At 37.3% G+C, this 24,361-nt stretch overlaps 1 protein-coding gene across 2 annotated transcripts in view; it reads left to right on the top strand.

Annotated features, from left to right (window-relative positions):
• WDR17 (WD repeat domain 17) overlaps positions 1-24,361 on the top strand; it is a 343,395-nt gene that overhangs the window by 229,500 nt on the left and 89,534 nt on the right. For both annotated transcript variants that reach the window (XM_053703848.1, XM_053703847.1), the window contains exons 16-18: positions 9,298-9,428; positions 9,667-9,792; positions 20,235-20,390. In XM_053703848.1, coding sequence (XP_053559823.1) covers positions 9,298-9,428; positions 9,667-9,792; positions 20,235-20,390 — 413 coding nt within the window. The remainder of the gene's footprint in view (positions 1-9,297; positions 9,429-9,666; positions 9,793-20,234; positions 20,391-24,361) is intronic.

Consider the following 24,361-nt stretch of genomic DNA (forward strand, 5'->3'; position numbering starts at 1 on the left):
TGTATATTGTTATATCTATTTAGGGTGTAACTAAACCTAACTGGGCCCCAGGGCAAAGACTGTGGTAGGCCCCTCATTTCAATAACAATAAAAGAAAATGTCTTATTTTTACATTTTGGGGAAATCTTCCAAGTGAAAGGAGACCATACTTGTAGAAATACAAGTACTAACTCTATATGCAAAAAATAAGCATACCTTTTTTTTTTTTTTTTTTAAAGATTATTAGTGCTATCCGTGCAGGACTAGAAGTGATACAGTCAACTCTATGGGGCCTATCTATCAAGCTCCGAAAGGAGCTTGATGGCTCATGTTTCTGGCGAGTCTTCCAAAGACCGCTTCTCCATAACCCTGTCCGCCTGCTCTGAGCAGGTGGACAGGAATCGCAACAATTCAACCCATTCAAGTACGATCGGGTTGATTGACAGCTCCCTGCTGGCGGCCCATTGGCCGCGAGTCTGTAGGGGGCGGTGTTGCACCAGCAGCTCTTGTGAGCTGCTGGTGCAATGTTAAATGTGGAGAGCTTAATGCTCTCGACATTCAGCGATGTCTTGCGGACCTGATCCGCAGTGTCGGATCAGGTCTGCAAGACATTTCTTAAATATGCCTCTATGCATTACTCCTATGGGGCCCATTTATCAAGCTCCGTACGGAGCTTGTGGGCCCATGTTTCTGGCGAGTCTTCAGACTCACCAGAAACACAAGTTATGAAGCAGCGGTCGAAAGACCGCTGCTCCATAACCCTGTCCGCCTGCTCTGAGCAGGCGGACAGGAATCGCTGGAAATCAACCCGATCGAGTACGATCGGGTTGATTGACAGCTCCCTGCTGGCGGCCCATTGGCCGCGAGTCAGCAGGAGGCGGCGTTGCACCAGCAGCTCTTGTGAGCTGCTGGTGCAATGTTAAATGCAGAGAGCGTATTGCTCTCCGCATTCAGCGAGGTCTTGCGGACCTGATCCGCACTGTCGGATCAGGTCCGCAAGACCTTTAATAAATAGGCCCCTATGTCTCTTTAAAGTGTATGGGTTTCTAAACTATTTTACATGTAACATTTTTGATATACAAGATTACAATGGTTCATACTTAAACTCACATTTATTGAATATTAAGTTTGCTAGACAATTGCCCTCAAACACAAACAATTTGTCATTTTACCAGAACAATTTCTCTTGCATCATGTATAAGTTTATTGTAAGTGATCACAATGAATGGATTTCATTTCTATTAGATGTATATCTCTCCATTCTTTTGAAAGAGGCATTTCTGTTTACAAGTCAATACATGTAGGGGCTTGTCCTTCCAAGTCTCTGCAATTTGATTCTTAATAAAGGAAATCTCTTCCGTGGAGGGGGGGGGGGGGGGGGGCTTTTTCAATTGTACTGTTTGTCCCTTTTTGTGGCTGCTGTATAGTATATGTGAACCTTTACAGGACATGTTTTTTCTTTTCTGGCCTTTAAACTCTCTGCTCCATCATCCAGCTCTTCCAAGCAGCAGATCAGCTTTATCTCTCTAACAAATGCTTTCAGTTTGTTCACATCATGGCACCTCAATAGAATGTCAATAAAACCTGTAGCATGTGCAACACTGCTTCTGACAAAGAATCTCTTTACCTTGCTTTTCATTTTATAATCCACATTTAAATAAAAGCTAAACACCTCTTGCTTATGTATTGGTTGTTGCAGCACAATTTCCTGTGCTCTTTGTTTTTATGTATTGGTTGTTGCAGCACAATTTCCTGTGCTCTTTGTTTTTATGTATTGGTTGTTGCAGCACAATTTCCTGTGCTCTTTGTTTTTATGTATTAGTTGTTGCAGCACAATTTCCCGTGCTCTTTGTTTTTTATGTATTGGTTGTTGCAGCACAATTTCCTGTGCTCTTTGTTTTTATGTATTAGTTGTTGCAGCACAATTTCCTGTGCTCTTTGTTTTTATGTATTGGTTGTTGCAGCACAATTTCCCGTGCTCTTTGTTTTTATGTATTAGTTGTTGCAGCACAATTTCCCGTGCTCTTTGTTTTTTATGTATTGATTGTTGCAGCACAATTTCCCGTGCTCTTTGTTTTTATGTATTAGTTGTTGCAGCACAATTTCCTGTGCTCTTTGTTTTTATGTATTAGTTGTTGCAGCACAATTTCCCGTGCTCTTTGTTTTTATGTATTAGTTGTTGCAGCACAATTTCCCGTGCTCTTTGTTTTTTATGTATTGGTTGTTGCAGCACAATTTCCCGTGCTCTTTGTTTTTATGTATTAGTTGTTGCAGCACAATTTCCTGTGCTCTTTGTTTTTATGTATTGGTTGTTGCAGCACAATTTCCCGTGCTCTTTGTTTTTATGTATTAGTTGTTGCAGCACAATTTCCCGTGCTCTTTGTTTTTTATGTATTGGTTGTTGCAGCACAATTTCCTGTGCTCTTTATTTTTTCTGTTTGCATTACAAGGGTTAATGGCCATCTCCCACACAATAACCAATGGACTATATCTGTTCTCCTCTAAAACACTGGCGAGGTCTCTGCACATTTTGGCCTAGACAGATACTACAAATATGAAGGGATTTATTTAATTTTCCAGAATGAATTTTCTTTTAGTCCAGTGTCTTCTAGAGGTTTATCACCTTTTTCTTTCATGTAATTAGCAAGAGTCCATGAGCTAGTGACGTATGGGATATACATTCCTACCAGGAGGGGCAAAGTTTCCCAAACCTCAAAATGCCTATAAATACACCCCTCACCACACCCACAAATCAGTTTTACAAACTTTGCCTCCTATGGAGGTGGTGAAGTAAGTTTGTGCTAGATTCTACGTTGATATGCGCTCCGCAGCAGGTTGGAGCCCGGTTTTCCTCTCAGCGTGCAGTGAATGTCAGAGGGATGTGAGGAGAGTATTGCCTATTTGAATTCAATGATCTCCTTCTACGGGGTCTATTTCATAGGTTCTCTGTTATCGGTCGTAGAGATTCATCTCTTACCTCCCTTTTCAGATCGACGATATACTCTTATATATACCATTACCTCTACTGATTCTCGTTTCAGTACTGGTTTGGCTTTCTACTACATGTAGATGAGTGTCCTGGGGTAAGTAAGTCTTATTTTCTGTGACACTCTAAGCTATGGTTGGGCACTTTTATATAAAGTTCTAAATATATGTATTCAAACATTTATTTGCCTTGACTCAGGATGTTCAAACATTCCTTATTTCAGACAGTCAGTTTCATATTTGGGATAATGCATATGAATAAAAAAAAAATTTTACCTTAAAATTTGACTTTTTTCCCTGTGGGCTGTTAGGCTCGCGGGGGCTGAAAATGCTTCATTTTATTGCGTCATTCTTGGCGCTGACTTTTTTGGCGCAAAATTTTTTTTCTGTTTCCGGCGTCATACGTGTCGCTGAAAGTTGCGTCATTTTTGACGGTTTTTTTGCGCCAAAAGTGTCGGCGTTCCGGATGTGGCGTCATTTTTGGTGCCAAAAGCATTTAAGCGCCAAATAATGTGGGCGTCTTTTTTGGAGCTAAAAAATATGGGCGTCACTATTGTCTCCACATTATTTAAGTCTCATTATTTATTGCTTCTGGTTGCTAGAAGCTTGTTCACTGGCATTTTCTCCCATTCCGGAAACTGTCATTTAAGGAATTTGATCAATTTTGCTTTATATGTTGTTTTTTCTATTACATATTGCAAGATGTCCCAGATTGACACTGAGTCAGAAGATACTTCTGGAAAAACGCTGCCTGGTGCTGGATCGACCAAAGTTAAGTGTATCTGCTGTAAACTTGTGGTATCTGTTCCTCCAGCTGTTGTTTGTAATGAATGTCATGGCAAACTTGTTAATGCAGATAATATTTCCTTTAGTAATGTTACATTACCTGTTGCTGTTCCGTCAACATCTAATACTCAGAGTGTTCCTGTTAACATAAGAGATTTTGTTTCTAAATCCATTAAGAAGGCCATGTCTGTTATTCCTCCTTCTAGTAAACGTAAAAGGTCTTTTAAAACTTCTCATTTTTCAGATGAATTTTTAAATGAACATCATCATTCTGATTCTGATAATGGTTCCTCTGGTTCAGAGGATTCTGTCTCAGAGGTTGATGCTGATAAATCTTCATATTTATTCAAAATGGAATTTATTCGTTCTTTACTTAAAGAAGTCTTAATTGCATTAGAAATAGAGGATTCTGGTCCTCTTGATACTAAATCTAAACGTTTAAATAAGGTTTTTAAATCTCCTGTAGTTATTCCAGAAGTTTTTCCTGTCCCTGATGCTATTTCTGAAGTAATCTCCAGGGAATGGAATAATTTGGGTAATTCATTTACTCCTTCTAAACGTTTTAAGCAATTATATCCTGTGCCATCTGACAGATTAGAGTTTTGGGACAAATTCCCTAAAGTTGATGGGGCTATCTCTACTCTTGCTAAACGTACTACTATTCCTATGGCAGATAGTACTTCCTTTAAGGATCCTTTAGATAGGAAGATTGAATCATTTCTAAGAAAAGCTTACTTATGTTCAGGTAATCTTCTTAGACCTGCTATATCTTTAGCGGATGTTGCTGCAGCTTCAACTTTTTGGTTAGAAGCTTTAGCGCAACAAGTAACAGATCATAATTCTCATAGCATTGTTAATCTTCTTCAACATGCTAATAACTTTATTTGTGATGCCATCTTTGATATCATTAGAGTTGATGTCAGGTATATGTCTCTAGCTATTTTAGCTAGAAGAGCTTTATGGCTTAAAACCTGGAATGCTGATATGTCTTCTAAGTCAACTTTGCTTTCCCTTTCTTTCCAGGGTAATACATTATTTGGTTCTCAGTTGGATTCTATTATCTCAACTGTTACTGGAGGGAAAGGAACTTTTTTACCACAGGATAAAAAATCTAAAGGTAAATTTAGGTCTAATAATCGTTTTCGTTCCTTTCGTCACAATAAGGAACAAAAGCCTGATCCTTCACCCACAGGAGCGGTATCAGTTTGGAAACCATCTCCAGTCTGGAATAAATCCAAGCCTTTTAGAAAACCAAAGCCAGCTCCCAAGTCCACATGAAGGTGCGGCCCTCATTCCAGCCCAGCTGGTAGGGGGCAGATTACGTTTTTTCAAAGAAATTTGGATCAATTCAATTCACAATCTTTGGATTCAGAACATTGTTTCAGAAGGGTACAGAATTGGCTTCAAGATAAGGCCTCCTGCAAAGAGATTTTTTCTTTCCCGTGTCCCAGTAAATCCAGCGAAAGCTCAAGCATTTCTGAAATGTGTTTCAGATCTAGAGTTGGCTGGAGTAATTATGCCAGTTCCAGTTCTGGAACAGGGGCTGGGGTTTTATTCAAATCTTTTCATTGTACCAAAGAAGTAGAATTCCTTCAGACCAGTTCTGGATCTAAAAATATTGAATCGTTATGTAAGGATACCAACATTCAAAATGGTAACTGTAAGGACTATCCTGCCTTTTGTTCAGCAAGGGCATTATATGTCCACAATAGATTTACAGGATGCATATCTGCATATTCCGATTCATCCAGATCACTATCAGTTTCTGAGATTCTCTTTCCTAGACAAGCATTACCAGTTTGTGGCTCTGCCGTTTGGCCTAGCAACAGCTCCAAGAATTTTTACAAAGGTTCTCGGTGCCCTTCTGTCTGTAATCAGAGAACAGAGTATTGTGGTATTTCCTTATTTGGACGATATCTTGGTACTTGCTCAGTCTTCACATTTAGCAGAATCTCATACGAATCGACATGTGTTGTTTCTTCAAGATCATGGTTGGAGGATCAATTTACCGAAAAGTTCATTGCTTCCTCAGACAAGGGTAACCTTTTTAGGTTTCCAGATAGATTCAGTGTCCATGACTCTGTCTCTGACAGATAAGAGACGTCTAAAATTGATCGCAGCTTGTCGAAACCTTCAATAACAATCATTACCTTCGGTAGCCTTATGCATGGAAATTCTAGGTCTTATGACTGCTGCATCGGACGCGATCCCCTTTGCTTGTTTTCACATGCGACCTCTTCAGCTCTGTATGCTGAACCAGTGGTGCAGGGATTACACAAAGATATCTCAATTAATATCTTTAAAACCGATTGTACGACACTCTCTGACGTGGTGGACAGATCACCATCGTTTAGTTCAGGGGGCTTCTTTTGTTCTTCCGACCTGGACTGTAATTTCAACAGATGCAAGTCTGACAGGTTGGGGGGCTGTTTGGGGGTCTCTGACAGCACAAGGGGTTTGGGAATCTCAGGAGGTGAGATTACCAATCAATATTTTGGAACTCCGTGCAATTTTCAGAGCTCTTCAGTCATGGCCTCTTCTAAAGAGAGAATCGTTCATTTGTTTTCAGACAGACAATGTCACAACTGTGACATACATCAATCATCAAGGAGGGACTCACAGTCCTCTGGCTATGAAAGAAGTATCTCGAATACTGGTATGGGCAGAATCCAGCTCCTGTCTAGTTTCTGCTGTTCATATCCCAGGTATAGACAATTGGAAAGCGGATTATCTCACTCGCCAAACGTTACATCCGGGCGAATGGTCTCTTCACCCAGAGGTATTTCTTCAGATTGTTCAAATGTGGGGACTTCCAGAAATAGATCTGATGGCTTCTCATCTAAACAAGAAACTTCCCAGGTATCTGTCCAGATCCAGGGATCCTCAGGCGGAAGCAGTGGATGCATTGTCACTTCCTTGGAAGTATCATCCTGCCTATCTCTTTCCGCCTCTAGTTCTTCTTCCAAGAGTAATCTCCAAGATTCTGAAGGATTGCTCGTTTGTTCTGCTGGTGGCTCCAGCATGGCCTCACAGGTTTTGGTATGCGGATCTTGTCCGGATGGCCTCTTGCCAACCGTGGACTCTCCCGTTAAGACCAGACCTTCTGTCGCAAGGTCCTTTTTTCCAACAGGATCTCAAATCCTTAAATTTAAAGGTATGGAGATTGAAAGCTTGATTTTTAGTCAAAGAGGTTTCTCTGACTCTGTGATTAATACTATGTTACAGGCTCGTAAATCTGTATCTAGAAAGATATATTATAGAGTCTGGAAGACTTACATTTCTTGGTGTCTTTCTCATCATTTTTCCTGGCATTCTTTTAGAATTCCGAGAATTTTACAGTTTCTTCAGGATGGTTTGGATAAAGGTTTGTCTGCAAGTTCCTTGAAAAGACAAATCTCTGCTCTTTCTGTTCTTTTTCACAGAAAGATTGCTAATCTTCCTGATATTCATTGTTTTGTACAAGCTTTGGTTCGTATAAAACCTGTCATTAAGTCAATCTCTCCTCCTTGGAGTTTGAATTTGGTTCTGGGGGCTCTTCAAGCTCCTCCGTTTGAACCTATGCATTCGCTGGATATTAAATTACTTTCTTGGAAGGTTTTGTTTCTTTTGGCCATCTCTTCTGCTAGAAGAGTTTCTGAATTATCTGCTCTTTCTTGTGAGTCTCCTTTTCTGATTTTTCATCAGGATAAGGCGGTGTTGCGAACTTCTTTTAAATTTTTACCTAAGGTTGTGAATTCTAACAACATTAGTAGAGAAATTGTGGTTCCTTCATTGTGTCCTAATCCTAAGAATTCTAAGGAGAGATCATTGCATTCTTTGGATGTAGTTAGAGCTTTGAAATATTATGTTGAAGCTACTAAGAATTTCCGACAGACTTCTAGTCTATTTGTTATCTTTTCCGGTTCTAGGAAAGGTCAGAAGGCCTCTGCCATTTCTTTGGCATCTTGGTTAAAATCTTTAATTCATCTTGCTTATGTCGAGTCGGGTAAAACTCCGCCTCAAAGGATTACAGCTCATTCTACTAGGTCAGTTTCTACTTCCTGGGCGTTTAGGAATGAAGCTTCGGTTGATCAGATTTGCAAAGCAGCAACTTGGTCTTCTTTGCATACTTTTACTAAATTCTACCATTTTGATGTGTTTTCTTCTTCTGAAGCAGTTTTTGGTAGAAAAGTACTTCAGGCAGCTGTTTCAGTTTGATTCTTCTGCTTATAATTTCAAGTTTTTTTCATTATAAGATTTAAACTTTATTTTGGGTGTGGATTATTTTCAGCGGAATTGGCTGTCTTTATTTTATCCCTCCCTCTCTAGTGACTCTTGCGTGGAAGATCCACATCTTGGGTAGTCATTATCCCATACGTCACTAGCTCATGGACTCTTGCTAATTACATGAAAGAAAACATAATTTATGTAAGAACTTACCTGATAAATTCATTTCTTTCATATTAGCAAGAGTCCATGAGGCCCACCCTTTTTGTGGTGGTTATTATTTTTTGTATAAAGCACAATTTTTCCAATTCCTTATTTTTTATGCTTTCGCACTTTTTTCTTATCACCCCACTTCTTGGCTATGCGTTAAACTGATTTGTGGGTGTGGTGAGGGGTGTATTTATAGGCATTTTGAGGTTTGGGAAACTTTGCCCAGGGATAGGCACAGACAAAAGGCTGTGGCGGACATTTTCCAAAGTACAGACCTTAGTGAAGGACACCAAGGTACATTTGAAATTAAAAACATTATTTTATAGTGCTTGGTGTTAATATACTGATACAGATACCACTGATCCTATAACCAGCCCTCCTCTGGCTATACCCATGTGCCAGTGTCACTACTGTGTCATTATATAGCGATGGGTGTTATTATACTGATGCAGATACCACTGACCCTATAACCAACCCTTGTCTGGCTATACGCATGTGCCAGTGTCACTACTGTGTCATTATATACCGATGGGTGTTATTTTACTGATGCAGATACCACTGACCCTATAACCAACCCTTGTCTGGCTATACGCATGTGCCAGTGTCACTACTGTGTCTTTGTATAGAGATGGGTGTTATTATACAGATGCAGATACACATCCAGTATTTCACTCAGGCTTTATTTATTCCATAAGTTATCACCCAATATCGCTAGCAGTCTCTTGACAAACCACTAACTTTATTCACACTACAATTTTTTTTTTAATTCCTATTATTCAATCAAAATATATACTAAGGTTGTGGCGGACACTGCAAGTACGGACACCTTGCCTATCCCTGACTTTGCCCCTCCTGGTAGGAATGTATATCCCATACGTCACTAGCTCATGGACTCTTGCTAATATGAAAGAAATGAATTTATCAGGTAAGTTCTTACATAAATTATGTTTAGTTTTGTTTAATAAAAAGTAGTAGTAGCTCTCTTCTATGATTCATAGATGGTGATTAGCTGTATACTTTGAAGTCTTTCATGAGAACTGACCTCTGGATTGTAATTTACTAATCAATCTGGTGTTGTTTTTCTGTATCCTTTACAGTTTACTTCACAGTGTCTTTTTTTTTGTCTGATAGATCGTGCTATGGAACCAGGAGCTCCACCTCTACTATGTGGAAAAGTGTCTCGAGATATTAAACAAGAGGTGGATAAACTTAGTGGCAACTTAAGAGGGAAGAAACTAAGGTGGTTTTCAGAATGTCTCTCTGTAAGTATCTTCTTAATAATTTTATAATAATATATTACCTTATTGGTGTACAGCCCAACAGTTTTTAAATTGTATCTCAGGACTCAATAGTGTCAATGGTGGAAATCTGTAAATCCATTGTTTTTAAGAATTGGCATTGCTAGTGGGCAAGCATTTAGATACTAGAGCAGAGATATTACGTGGATCTGTGTTACTTATTCTAATTAATTAGATATGATTGTCAATATCTTTGTTTTAGCCTCCAGGAGGTAGTAAAAACTTATGGGATTTAGTTGCTGTTTTGAAAGGTCAAGACGACAGTTTACTTCCTCAAAATTACTGCAAAGGAATAATGCACATGAAGCATCTGGTCAGATTTAAAACCGTAAGTAAATTATTATGAATTGTTCTAACACTGGCACCTGGAAAAAGGTTTTCAGTTGTGCATGAAATGTACTGAATTATTTCCATGTTTTTTGTTTGGTTGTCATTATACTCATTTTTATGAAAGTGATCACTACTCAAATTGGGAGGTGGATCCAACACAAATACTTCTAAAGTGGATCCCGCTGATGGAAGCGCTAAGGGGGGCTGTGGCAATGCCCTTCAAATACTAACAGCCTGAATAAGCTGTGCAGTTAGAAGCAGAATGGTGATATAGCTATGGAACAACGATCATTTTTTTTATTTTTTTCCTTTTCTTTAAAAGGAATGTATAACAATTTAGTTTATCACTTCCTGCTTTAACAGATGTAATTTTACTGGACTTAATCTGGTTAAATTTAAAGTTTATATGGAAGAAAAAAATCTTAAGAAAGGACAGAATTTCCCCTAAAATAAAGGTCCTGAAAAGAGAAAAAGTTATAGCATCTAATCACAAATCAGATTTATCCTAATCACATAAAGATCTACAGAATTAAATTGAAGTATAACATTAGATTGTTGCTCAACTCTATGCAGTACTGTTTCCCAAACTGGAGGTTGCTCAGAACAGCATTTGGTTACTGACAACATAAATTAAACAATTCAGCACTAGAATGTAAGAAACAGAACAGTGAATCTCTGATTAATTAGATTTATTAAATGCCGAGCAGACATCATATCCGCCTGACATCGCTAAATGCCGACAGCACACGCTGTTGGCATTTAACATTGCACAAACATTTCTTGTGAAATGCTTATGCAATGCTGCCCCCTGCACATTCACAACCAATCGGCGCAGGGGGTGTCAAAAGGTGGCCGACAAGTTAAGGAGCAGCAATCTAACAACCGCTGCTTCTTAACTTATGTTTCCGGTGAGCCGGAAACTTCAGGGGTAGATTGCCGCATCTGCTGCTTATTAAATCTACCCCTATGCATCATCATCTGGAGGACTTGGAAATATTAACCCCTTAACAACCGACATACCCTGTATGTAGCTCAGTCGTTAAGGGGTTTACTAGCTCAGCTTTGCCGACAGCGACCAGAAAAAGGGATATGTGATCGTTAAGGGATTTTAAGAAACAGAACACAGATTTAATTAGTGTTAATTAATTAATTGATTAAGTGTCTAGAACATATGGAAAACAGATCTGGGTGCAACAACATCAGAGTAACAGGTTTTCCATCTGTAATAAGTGACCTGGGACTAATCAAGTTTATTAAAACTAAACTACTTGCTTGTTTAGGCCTCTGACCACTCTGGTAGAAAGCGCGTTCACAGCTCTGAAAAGAAGAATGGAAAAGGGGAAAAACTCCCCAGTCCAATAATGATCAGATTCCTGAATTTGCAGACAACACTTACAGTTTTGAAAGCATATAAATCAATGCTTAAGTTGATGTTTATAGACTCACAATTACAGTATTCTTATCAGGACTACAACACAGACTGTGCCAAACCATTAATACCTTGTTTACAAGAACTTAACATGATGGATTAAAAACAATGTTTATTCATGCAGCCAAATTAAAGGTCAAGACAATCAAAGGGACAAAGTTCTTAGTAAATAGAGAAGAGGCAGAGGCTTTTTATGAGAGAGGAACAAGAGGAGAATTTAAAACTTAGATGTAGATGTGCTGGTCAGGCTAATCATCCCAAAACGTGTTTGTGAAATGTACTCTTATTGGTATATTTATTATAGTGCGAGCGGACATGATACGATGTAGTGTATCATATCCGCTGCACATCGATAAATGCCGACAGCATACGCTGTCAGCATTTATCATTGCACCAGCAGTTCTTGTGAACTGCTGGTGCAATGCCACCTCCTGCAGATTCGCAGCCAATCGGCTGCTAGCAGGGTGTGTCAATCAACCAGATCGTATTAGATCGAGTTGATTTCTGTATGCGGCCTCAGAGCAGGCAAACAAGCTATGGAGCAGCGGTCTTTAGACCTTCAGGCTCGCCGGAAACAAGGGGCATCAAGCTCCATACGGAGCTTGATAAATCGGCCCCTTTATATTGTTTTGTGTTTTTTTCCCTTTACACTTAAATATTTTTTGTGATCACTATTTAGTTTTTATGACAAAAGTAATGTAGATTTCTCAAGGTTAAACATAGAACTTTCTGGAAACACATCACACTGTATGGGCTGTAATGCCCCACCAAATGGTTTGAGGGCTTAATAGCGCTGCAATAATTTTGTTTTGTCCATAAGGAGATTTTATACTACCCAGCATTGTGATGACTTCAAGAATTTTCCTTAAAGGGAGAGTCTACTCCAGAATTGCTATTGTTTTAAAAAAAATAGATAATACCTTTATAACCCATTCCCCAGTTTTGAAAAACTAACACCTTTATATTAATACACTTTTTTCCACTGTGATTACCTTGTTTCTAAACCTCTGCGGACTGACCCTTATCTCAGTTCTTTTGACAAACATGTATTTTACCCAATCAGTGCTGACTCTTAGCTCAATGTTATCTATATGACACACATGAACTAACAGTGTCTATCTGTGAAAACTGTCAAAATTCACTGAATTAAGAGGCATTTCAGTGGCTTAGAAATTAGCATATAAGCCTACCTAGGTTTTGCTTTCCACCAGTGTTAATTTTGACGGGAAATTTCGATTTAGTCTTAGTTTTAGTCTTTTGACTAAAATGCCATTTTAGTTTTAGTCGTATTTTAGTCATCTGAATTGTTTTAGTTTTAGTCTAGTTTTAGTCGACTAAATCTCCAGTAGATTTTAATCTACTAAAATCTAAGGGGTTTAGTTAAAGTGTAATGCATTATTTAAACATTTCTCTATAATTTCCAAACGCATTATATACTCCAGGAGTAAACATAACACCTGTTATTATTTATGGTATTAAGGTTTAAACATGCAATATAGACACAGATTTAGCCCTTGTTATATGTAACGTCTTTATTAAACTTAAAATTAAATAAAACCAAGTTTCATAAACAAACAGAAGTGCAACTTTAAAATATAAAAAAAAAAATGTAAACTGTATTGGCTGTAACGCCATTGCACATATTACCCAATATAAAAACTTTAACAGTTCTCTGTTAATAATTAAAACAAGTATCAAGTAACTCAACACAACAAAATGTTTTTGCAGCTAGCACAGGCACAGCATAACTTAAACCCATACTCGTGGGTTACGCTTATTTCTATAGGAAGAATCAATTGATTGTTCACAAATTTTCGGCAACTAAATTAACACTGCTCTAGAACTTTCAAACTCATTATATACTCCTAGAGTAAAGGTTTATTAACCTTTTTTATTTATTGTATTAAGGTTTGAACATGCAATACAGATTTAGCAGATTTAACATGTCTTTATTTATCTTAAAATTAAATAAAACCAAGTTTCGTAAATAAACAAGAAGATAGCCTTGCTTTTTTTATTTTTACAAAAGAGCAGTATTTCGATATGGATTGATTATAACACCTTCCATAAAGTGTTAATTTTGACAGCAAATTTTGATTTAGTTTTAGTCATAGTCTTTTGACTAAAATGCCATTTTAGTTTTAGTCGAATTTTAGTCATCAGAATTTCTTTCGTTTTATGTTTATTTTAGTCTAGTTTTTGTCGACGAAATTAACACTGCTTTCCACAAAGAATACAAAGAGAGCAAAGCATATTTGATGATAAAAGTACATTGGGAAGTTTTTTTAAATTGCATGTCCTATCTGAATCACGAAATTTTGACTAGACTGTCCCTTTAAATTAAATAAGCATAATACAAGAATATATCTAAGCATCTGCCTCTAGTAGTGTGTCCTATTGGGTATGACTGGAGTCCTAATGTGAATTACTCACTATTAAGTTCTTCAAGATACTATCCACAGCTGTGTGCTTACCAATATCTGCATTTGCATTCTGTTGGCATTATACATACAGGTCTCTGCTCCAGGTCTGTCTCTTATTGTACCTACAGGCCATTATCTGCTGCCTAATACCTGCTACTGTGACATGTTCATTGCCGTCTACTATGTTCTGCTGTCTAGCACCTTTCACTAGTATCCTATAAACCTACACATACAATTTGTATCCTATCAGATGTTACCGGCCAATGGCCTAAATTACAAGTTTTGCGGTATGGCTATACCGCTGAAGAATTGGCTAAAAGTAAACTCCCCCATCCAACTAAACCCCAAAATAAAAAACCTAAGTCTAAAAAAACCTAAGATACCCATTGTCCCTAAAGGGGCATATGGGCATTGCCCTTAAAAGGAAATTCAGCTCTTTTTTGCCCATAAAAATAAAAAATCCATAATCTAAAAAAAAACCCACCAAAAAAAAAAAAACCCTACTGCTTAAATCCTATTGGCTGATTTGAATACCCAATAGAATTTAAGCAGCTCTAATCCTATAGGCTGATTTGAATTTTTTAGCCAATAGGAATGCAACGGTACCCCAATATAAAAGGGGTACTTTGCATTCAATCCTCAGTGTGCAGCGACGATCGTACGAAAAGAATCCTCCTTGCTGGATAGCTCCGCTGTCACCACCACTCTGCGCTGGATGAAGATGTCGCCGCCTGGAAGAAGACCTTCACCGCTTGGAAGAAGACCTTCTCCGCCGGACTTCAGGAACGGTGAGTACCTATTTAGGGGTTAGACTTAGGTTTTTTTTTTTTTTTTTTTTTGGGGGGGTGTTTTTTTTTAGATTAGGGCTTTTTATTTTAATGGGCAAAAAAGAGTATTTAGTGTTGGTGATGTCGGAGGACGGCGGATTAAGGGTTTTTAGACTAGGGGTTTATGCTAGGGTGTTTTAACGTAACTTTCTTTTCCAAATATACATCAGTAGGGATTGCGTTACAGCGATTGCCATTCCACGATCGCAGGTGTTAGTTTTTTTCTAACACTTTCTCCCCATTTATGTCTATGGGGGAAAACGTGCACGAGCATGTCAAGTCAGGCCTTGGCTTTTGTGCGGTATGAAGCTTAATGCACCATAACGCACAGCAGAAGAATGTTTTTCTGTAACTTGTAATGGCAGCGCTACGGAGAGTGGGATACTGCTCATTTTTTTGCATTATTTATGCACCCGGTTTAGTGCACAACTTGTAATCTTGCTGATTGTGTCTACTGGACTGTGCTCCAATTCCAGTTAACCATTTGTCTTTCTTTTGCATTACTTTCAATCAGACTTTGCTTGTCTGGAAGGATATGATCTTCCTTCGACTCAGACCTAAGATACCGTCTGCTACAGGCTCAGCATTGTTGTTTTCTAATTACAAATCCCTGAACACTTATTTATACAGATACTGAAGACAGAAATTGTGTAGATATTTGTTCCGTTGTTACTAGTTTGAAAGCTTTTTCTGATTTTCCATCTGTGACCACCTCATAAATTACCTCCAGTCTATAGATATACCTAGATGGTAAATAAAGATTTAGCAAATATTAATATTCTAACAATTATTTTGCTTTAACGAAGCACAAATTAATGATTTAAAGGAGCACTGTACTATTCAATGTGTTTCCCCTTAATGTGTTCTAAATTACTTGTTATACCTAATGCAGTGTATTAAATGTATTGGGAAATAGTTACTTTTTTGTATTTGAAATCACCTGCTTTTCCTAAAGATATCCCCATAAAAATGGGCTTAATCTGCAGGTAAAGCAGACCTTCCATTTCTATCTATGTCTAAACATAGTTAAGAATTAAAATGCAAATTATGATTTGCATTATCTATTTCAGATACAAAAATATATGTCCTACCCCCCACTGGGAGATTAATTAGTTCTTGTGTCTCCTGTTTACATAGCGTTTCTACAAAAAATATGTTGGTTATTCATATTTTCAGTGTAGGTGGTGGTTTCTACAGACAAAAGCAGATATTTTAAATCTATACTATAATCGCGTTTGTAACGCGTTCGTCGGTTTCGCCAGTTGTGCACGCATCCTCAAAGGAATGTTGGCTGTGCGAGGTAGCTAAAAGAATGTTGGCCACAAGTGGATTTTTTCACCACCCTGCCATTTTCGAAATCCACCTGGATGCAGCATAGGCAAACCCGAATCCTTTAACAAAAAACACGCAACCGCACGAAATAACTAAAAAACACATAACTGCCCACAAGAATCAAAAATAAAAACACGTAACCGCCCGCACGAAGTATAACAAAAAAAAAATAACCTCCCGCACAAAGTATTAACAAACACCGAAACCATCAACCCCCACATCACAAAATAATAAAGTTATTAACCCCTAATCCGCAAATAAAATAATTAAAATATTAACCCCTAAACCACCAACACCCCATATTGCAATAAACCTATTTAACCTACAGTCGTATGCAAAAGTTTAGGCACCCCTGACAATTTCCATGATTTTCATTTATAAATAATTGGGTGTTTGGATCAGAAATTTCAGTTTGATCTATCAAATAACTGAAGGACACAGTAATATTTCAGTAGTGAAATTAGATTTATTGGATTAACAGAAAATGTGCAATATGCATCAAAACAAAATTAGACAGGTGCATAAATTTGGGCACCCTTGTCATTTTGTTGATTTGAATACCTGTAACTACCTAGCACTGATTAATTGGAACACACAATTGGTTTGGTAAGCCAATTAAGCCTTGAACTAAATAAACAGGTGCATCCAATCATGAGAAAAGGCATTTACGGTGGCCAATTGCAAGTTGTTGTTCTCTTTGACTCTCCTCTGAACAGTGGCAACATGGGGGCCTCAAAACAACTCTCAAATGACCTGAAAGCAAAGATTGTTAAACATTATGGTTTAGGGGAAGGCTACAAAAAGCTATTGCAGAGATTTAAGCTGTCAGTGTCCAATGTGAGGAACATAGTGAGGAAATGGAAGACCACAGGCACAGTTCTTGTTAAGGCCAGAAGTGGCAGGCCAAGTAAAATATCTGAGAGGCAAAGATGGTGAGAACGGTCAAAAACAGCCCACAGACCTCCTCCAAAGACCTACACCATCATCTTGCTGCAGATAGTGTCACTGTGCATCGTTAGACAATTCAGCACACTTTGCACAAGGAGAAGCTGTATGGGAGAGTGATGCGGAAGAAGTCTTTCCTGCACACACGCCACAAACGTCGCTTGAGGTATGCAAACGCACATTTGGACATGCCAGCTTCATTTTGAAAGAAGGTGCTGTGGACTGATGAAACAAAGATTGAGTTATTTGGTCATAGCAAGGGGCATTATGCATGGCAGCAAAATAACACAGTGTTCCAAGACAAACACTTGCTACCCACAGTAACATTTGGTGGATGTTCCATAATGCTGTGGGGCTGTGTGGCCAGTGCCAGTACTGGGAATCTTGTTAAAGTTGAGGGTCGCATGGATTCCACTCAATATCAGCAGATACTTGAGAATAATGTTGAGGAATCAGTCACAAAGTTGAAGTTACGCCGGGGCTGGATATTTCAACAAGACAACAACCCAAAACACTGCTCAAAATCGACTCTGGCATTTATGCAGAGGAACAAGTACAATGTTCTGGAATGGCCATCCCAGTCCCAAGACCTGAATATCATTGAAAATCTGTGCGGGGATTTGAAGTGGGCTGTCCATGCTCGGCAACCATCAAACCTAACTGAACTGGAAATGTTTCGCAAGGGGAATGGTCTAAAATACCTTCATCCAGAATCCAGACACTCATTACAGGCTATAGGAAGCCTCTAGAGGCTGTTATTTCTGCTAAAGGAGGCTCTAGTAAATATTGATGCAATATTTCTGTTGGGGTGCCCAAATTTATGCACCTGTCTAATTTCGTATGGTTTCAACTGGGACATTTGAAATACACCCTGATCACTCAGTGGTGCAGACTCACTCGTAACCTGCTTGTATACCTTAGCCTTTGGCGCTCCTATATACCTTTCATATTGCATTCACTTGAGGACCTAATTAGGGGGTCTATTTATAGTGTAGCGGTTATACATATCTAGGCGCTAGTTGCTTTGCTCCAACATTGTACATAATTTAGTTTTGATGCATATTGCACATTTTCTGTTAATCCAATAAACCTCATTTCACTACTGAAATATTACTGTGTGCTTCAGTTATTTGATAGATTAAAATGAAATTGCTGATCCAAACACCCAATGATTTATAAATGAAAATCATGGAAATTGTCAGGGGTGTCTAAACTTTTGCATACGACTGTATTAACTCCTAAACCGCCAAACCCCCACATCGCAATAGCCCTAATTAACCTATTAACCCCTAAACCTCCACATCGCAATAACCGTAATTAATATATTAACCCCTATACCGCCAACTTCCCCACAATTCAAATAACTAATTTAATTACTAAGCCCCCTAACCTAACATCCTAAATTAATCCAAATTACTACTAAATTACAATTAAAATAAAAAAAACTAACATTAAATTACAAAAAATAAAAAAGTCTAACATTACAGAAAAATTAAACAAAATTTTCAAAATTAAAAAAAAATTAAACCTAATCCCTAAGAAAATTAAAAAGCCCCCCCAAAATAAAAACACCCCCAATCTAAACTACCAATAGCCCTTTAAAGGGCCTTTTGTAGGGCATTGCCCTAAGTTAAACAGCTCTTTTACCTCTAAAAAATATAAGTCCCCCTTAACAGTAAACCCCCCCCAAATAAAAAAACCTAAAAATAAAAAAAACTAAACTACCCATTGCCGCTAAATGGGCATTTGTATGGTCATTGCTCTTAAAAGGGCATTCAGCTCTTTTTCAAGTCCAAAACAACGCTAATCTAAAAAAAAAAAAACACCTCAAAAATTAAAATAAAAAAGCCTAAAGCTAAGCCCCAAATAGGTACTCACTGTTCCTTAAGTCCGGCAGAGAAGGTCTTCTTCCACACAGATCTTCTATCTTCATCCGGAGTGAATGTGGTGCGGAGCTGTGTTCCCGATGCCTGTATCCTTAACGGCGATGGTTCTTGGCAGTGGCGGTCCTCGGCAGCATGGAGGCTCCTCTTCATGCGATCGTCTGTCACACACTGAAAATTGAATACAAGGTACCTCATATTTATTGGGGTACCTTGCATTCATATTGGCTGAAATTTTGAAATCAGCCAATAGGATAAGAGCTACTGAAATCTTATTGGCTGATTTAAACATCCAATAGGATTTCAGTAGCTCTCATCCTATTGGCTGATTTCAAAATTTCAGCCAATAGGAATGCAAGGTACCCCAAATTGATTGCAGTACCTTGCATTCAACCTTCAGTCTACTACGGACATCAGAAGAAGAGGAGCCATCATGCCGCTGAGGAACGCCGCTGCCGAGGAACGCCGCCGTTGAGGACTGCCACTGAGGATACAGGCATCAGGAACATAGCTTTGCACCTCCGCTCCACGCCGCCTTTACTCTGGATGAAGATAGAAGATGATGGATCCGTCTGGAAGAAGATCTTTTCTGCCGGACTTCAAGAACAGTGAGTACCTTTTTGAGGCTTAGGTTTAGGCTTTTTTATTTTAATATTTGGGGTGGTTATTTTTTTTAGATTAGGGTTTTTTTGCGCTTGAAAAAGAGCTAATTGCCCTTTTAAGGGCAGTAAAAGAGGTGAATACCCTTTTAAGGGCAATGCTCATACAAATGCCCCTTAAGGGGCAATGGGTAGTTTAGTTTTTTTTAGTGTTAGTTTTTTTATTTTGGGGGGTTTGGTGGGTGGGGGTGTTACCGTTAGGGGGGACTTTTTTTTTTAGAGGTAAACTTAGGGTTAACTTAGGGCAATGCCCTACAAAATGCCCTTTTAAGTCCTATTGAGAGTTTAGTATTAGATTAGGGGGTGTTTTTATTTTGGGGGGATTTTTTATTTTTATAGGGCTATTAGTTTAGGTTTATATTTTTTTATTTTGGATAGCTTTGTTTATTTTTTCTGGGTTAGGGGGTTTGTATTTTTTAAACATAGACTTCCCTCTGGGCAGGTTTATCGTCTAGTAACAAAATAAAGGTAAGGAGCTGTTTGCAAACAAATAAATACCCTCCAGCAGGTAAAAGGGACCATTGAAACACATTAAAGGTGAGAACATTTTAGACTGCAGTGTCCCTTAGGTGTTAATGTTTCCTTTCATAATTCAGGTAGAACATACAATTTTAAACAACTTTCCAATTTACATCTATTATCTAATTTGCTTCATTTTCTTCGTATCCTTTGTTGAAGGAACATTAATACACTACTGGGCGCAAGAGGCACCAATCAGCAGCTTTGGAGCCTACCTAGGTATACTTTTCAACAAAGCATACAACGAGAACTAAACAAATTTGATAACAGAAATGAATCAGAAAGTTATTTAAAATTGCATGCGCTATCTGAATTATGGAAGACAAAATTTGGGTTTCATGCCCCTTTAAGTGAAAAAAACCTGAAATAATATTTTTCTTGTTATTGAAATTGATGATATAATTTCTGCATTTATATCCTTAGTCTAAAGCACAAGAACTGACAACAGTAAAGATGTCCAAGTTTGGTGGCGGAATTGGTGCACCCAGTAAAGAAGAAAGACTTAAACAAGCGGCAGAGATCCACCTAAGGCTAGGACAGATCCAGAGATACTGTGAGCTTATTGTGGAACTTGGAGAGGTAATGAATAAAATATCTAATTATTCAGTAAAGAAAATGATTGCCATTTCTTAAATAGTATAAGAAAAAATAATCTTAAAACTACTTAAAGGACCAGTCAACACAGTAGATATGCATAATCAACAAATGAAAGATAACAAGACAATGCAATAGCACTTATTGTGAACTTTAAATGAGTAGTAGATTTTTTTTGGACAATTTTAAAAGTTATGTATTTTTCCAATCCCCCTGTACCATGTGACAGCCATCAGCCAATCACAAATGCATACACGTACCATGTGATAGCCATCAGCCATTCACAAATGCATATACACTTATTCTTGCACATGCTCAGTGGGAGCTGGTGACTCAAAAAGTTTAAATATAAAAAGACTGTGCACATTTAGTTAATGGAAGTAAATTGGAAAGTTGATTAAAATGGCATGTTCTATCTGAATAATTAAAGTTTATTTTTGATTGAGTGTCCCTTTAACACCCATTGTAATAGGAAGAGTATTTCTTTTACAAGCTGAAACACATCAGAATGATAAATAACGCATTTTTATTGAAGGAGTCTCAATGCTTTCTAGATGGGAAATTGTAGACCACACTTGTTTTTATGCAAATCATTGACTGCATTTCCACAGCATCATCATTTAAATGTGGTAATATGGAATGTGTATCTGCTGAGCAGAGGGTGGAAAGTAGAGACGAACCAAAGTCCTTTTTGAATTTTCTAATATTCTAAAACTCTGTATACAATATAAACAAATACAACATGTACTACAAACATATAAAAACTTGACTCCCTCTCTGGGCATGATGCAGTCTTCCATGGTTTCTCTATAGGGTCTCCAAATTCCAGTATAAACAGAGGTGCCAAACTCCACCAAGGACAATTAAAAGCAGGCAGACACCAAACTCCAACACAAACAATGTCTGACTCTAAAAATCAGCCTTGCTAATATTTTATCTGACTTGGTAAATTTTTTCATTAGTCTTTCAGATCTCAAATATAATATTACCACAATTCACTACGCGGAATATGAACAATTTGAATTATTTTATGTAGATTGGGAAACAGGTTTTGCGTTAGTTGTGGACACAGATCATTGTGCTATTTCATATTTTCCATTATGTATGGATAAATAACCTGTGAAATATCCCTGCACCTCTAATTTAAAGATTTAAATTAGGGGGGGGGAGTGCAGCTTATACTCAGGAAAATACAGTAGTTGAAGTATGGTCTGGTTTATTTTTAGCAAAAGAACTGAAGAATTAGTGGTCAAGTAATTATAGCGTTATAGGACATCATTTATGGGATAATAAAGTGAGACTTTTGCATAATGTCGTGTAAGGAAAGAGGAGGAGCTCTGGTGTAATTTGTACTTTACTATGATTAATTTTTTGTCATTGAATGTTACAAAAATTCAATCAGAAATGATGCATACTTTAATAGGAGTCTTTTGAAATACGGAGACCCACTTAAAAGTTCACAGAGCACATAATTACATTTACCAACCACAATTCCATATCCTGTAACCTTGACATATAATGATTGGCTGCATTTGTAACTATGTTGTGTATTGTAACACGTTACTGAAAATAAAGCATAAGATGTATTAGCATGTGTTTACGTCATTATTGGCTCTTCTAACAGTGAGACCACTGAGAATGACTCGTATGCACATTTATATCCAGGATTATGTCTTTATAAGCATGATATTCCTTCTTTATGCTGTCATCTTTAATGGGAATTAGATGAGGCTTTGTTTAGCCCTCATGGGGTTATTAATTCTCCTTACAAAGTTGATGACTACATATCTTCTACTTTAAATATTTAAAATCCTTTATTGCAGTTTGCTCCATTTAGCTTGACAATGATCCCAGTGAGGACTGAAATTATGCGGTTTTATCATTCGTGTGCTCTAACAAAAAAGAAGAACATTGTACTGCATAATACAATTTAGATAAGACAGAATGCATTTTTAGTATTGTGGACTAAGGGAAACAGCTTGCTAGGTTGGATCTGAAGCCTTGATCTCTGCTAAAAATCTATGTAGAGAACTGTAGCTACTGCTCTTTTAGGCTTGCTGTATTGATTCTCTGTTAAAGTAACATTGTCTGTTTAAGTATAATAGCTAACCAAGCTATTTTATAAATTATTTGCTTTGCAAGGGTTGCATTTTTATTTTAAAAAAAGGAAATAACTAAATAACTTTATTTCTAGCATTCCATTTTTTTGTTTGTTTTTCTGTCTGTGTGGGTAATTAGGGGTGGGATTATTTTCACCTGTTTGGGCCTTGCAAGCCTATAAATTTAGCACATTTACTCTGTGAGCTTGCTCTTTTAGGCTTGCTGTATTGATTCTCTGTTAAAGTAACATTGTCTGTTTAAGTATAATAGCTAACCAAGGTATTTTATAAATTATTTGCTTTGCAAGGGTTGCATTTTTATTTTAAAAAAAGGAAATAACTAAATAACTTTATTTCTAGCATTCCATTTTTTTGTTTGTTTTTCTGTCTGTGTGGGTAATTAGGGGTGGGATTATTTTCACCTGTTTGGGCCTTGCAAGCCTATAAATTTAGCACATTTACTCTGTGAGCTTGCTCTTTTAGGCTTGCTGTATTGATTCTCTGTTAAAGTAACATTGTCTGTTTAAGTATAATAGCTAACCAAGCTATTTTATAAATTATTTGCTTTGCAAGGGTTGCATTTTTATTTTAAAAAAAGGAAATAACTAAATAACTTTATTTCTAGCATTCCATTTTTTTGTTTGTTTTTCTGTCTGTGTGGGTAATTAGGGGTGGGATTATTTTCACCTGTTTGGGCCTTGCAAGCCTATAAATTTAGCACATTTACGCTGTGAGCTTGCTCTTTTAGGCTTGCTGTATTGATTCTCTGTTAAAGTAACATTGTCTGTTTAAGTATAATAGCTAACCAAGCTATTTTATAAATTATTTGCTTTGCAAGGGTTGCATTTTTATTTTAAAAAAAGGAAATGACTAAATAACTTTATTTCTAGCATTCCATTTTTTTGTTTGTTTTTCTGTCTGTGTGGGTAATTAGGGGTGGGATTATTTTCACCTGTTTGGGCCTTGCAAGCCTATAAATTTAGCACATTTACTCTGTGAGCTTGCTCTTTTAGGCTTGCTGTATTGATTCTCTGTTAAAGTAACATTGTCTGTTTAAGTATAATAGCTAACCAAGCTATTTTATAAATTATTTGCTTTGCAAGGGTTGCATTTTTATTTTAAAAAAAGGAAATAACTAAATAACTTTATTTCTAGCATTCCATTTTTTTGTTTGTTTTTCTGTCTGTGTGGGTAATTAGGGGTGGGATTATTTTCACCTGTTTGGGCCTTGCAAGCCTATAAATTTAGCACATTTACTCTGTGAGCTTGCTCTTTTAGGCTTGCTGTATTGATTCTCTGTTAAAGTAACATTGTCTGTTTAAGTATAATAGCTAACCAAGCTATTTTATAAATTATTTGCTTTGCAAGGGTTGCATTTTTATTTTAAAAAAAGGAAATAACTAAATAACTTTATTTCTAGCATTCCATTTTTTTGTTTGTTTTTCTGTCTGTGTGGGTAATTAGGGGTGGGATTATTTTCACCTGTTTGGGCCTTGCAAGCCTATAAATTTAGCACATTTACTCTGTGAGCTTGCTCTTTTAGGCTTGCTGTATTGATTCTCTGTTAAAGTAACATTGTCTGTTTAAGTATAATAGTAGCTAACCAAGGTATTTTATAAATTATTTGCTTTGCAAGGGTTGCATTTTTATTTTAAAAAAAGGAAATAACTAAATAACTTTATTTCTAGCATTCCATTTTTTTGTTTGTTTTTCTGTCTGTGTGGGTAATTAGGGGTGGGATTATTTTCACCTGTTTGGGCCTTGCAAGCCTATAAATTTAGCACATTTACTCTGTGAGCTTGCTCTTTTAGGCTTGCTGTATTGATTCTCTGTTAAAGTAACATTGTCTGTTTAAGT

The sequence above is a fragment of the Bombina bombina genome, chromosome 2 (assembly GCF_027579735.1).
Source record: "Bombina bombina isolate aBomBom1 chromosome 2, aBomBom1.pri, whole genome shotgun sequence".
NCBI lineage: Eukaryota > Metazoa > Chordata > Amphibia > Anura > Bombinatoridae > Bombina > Bombina bombina.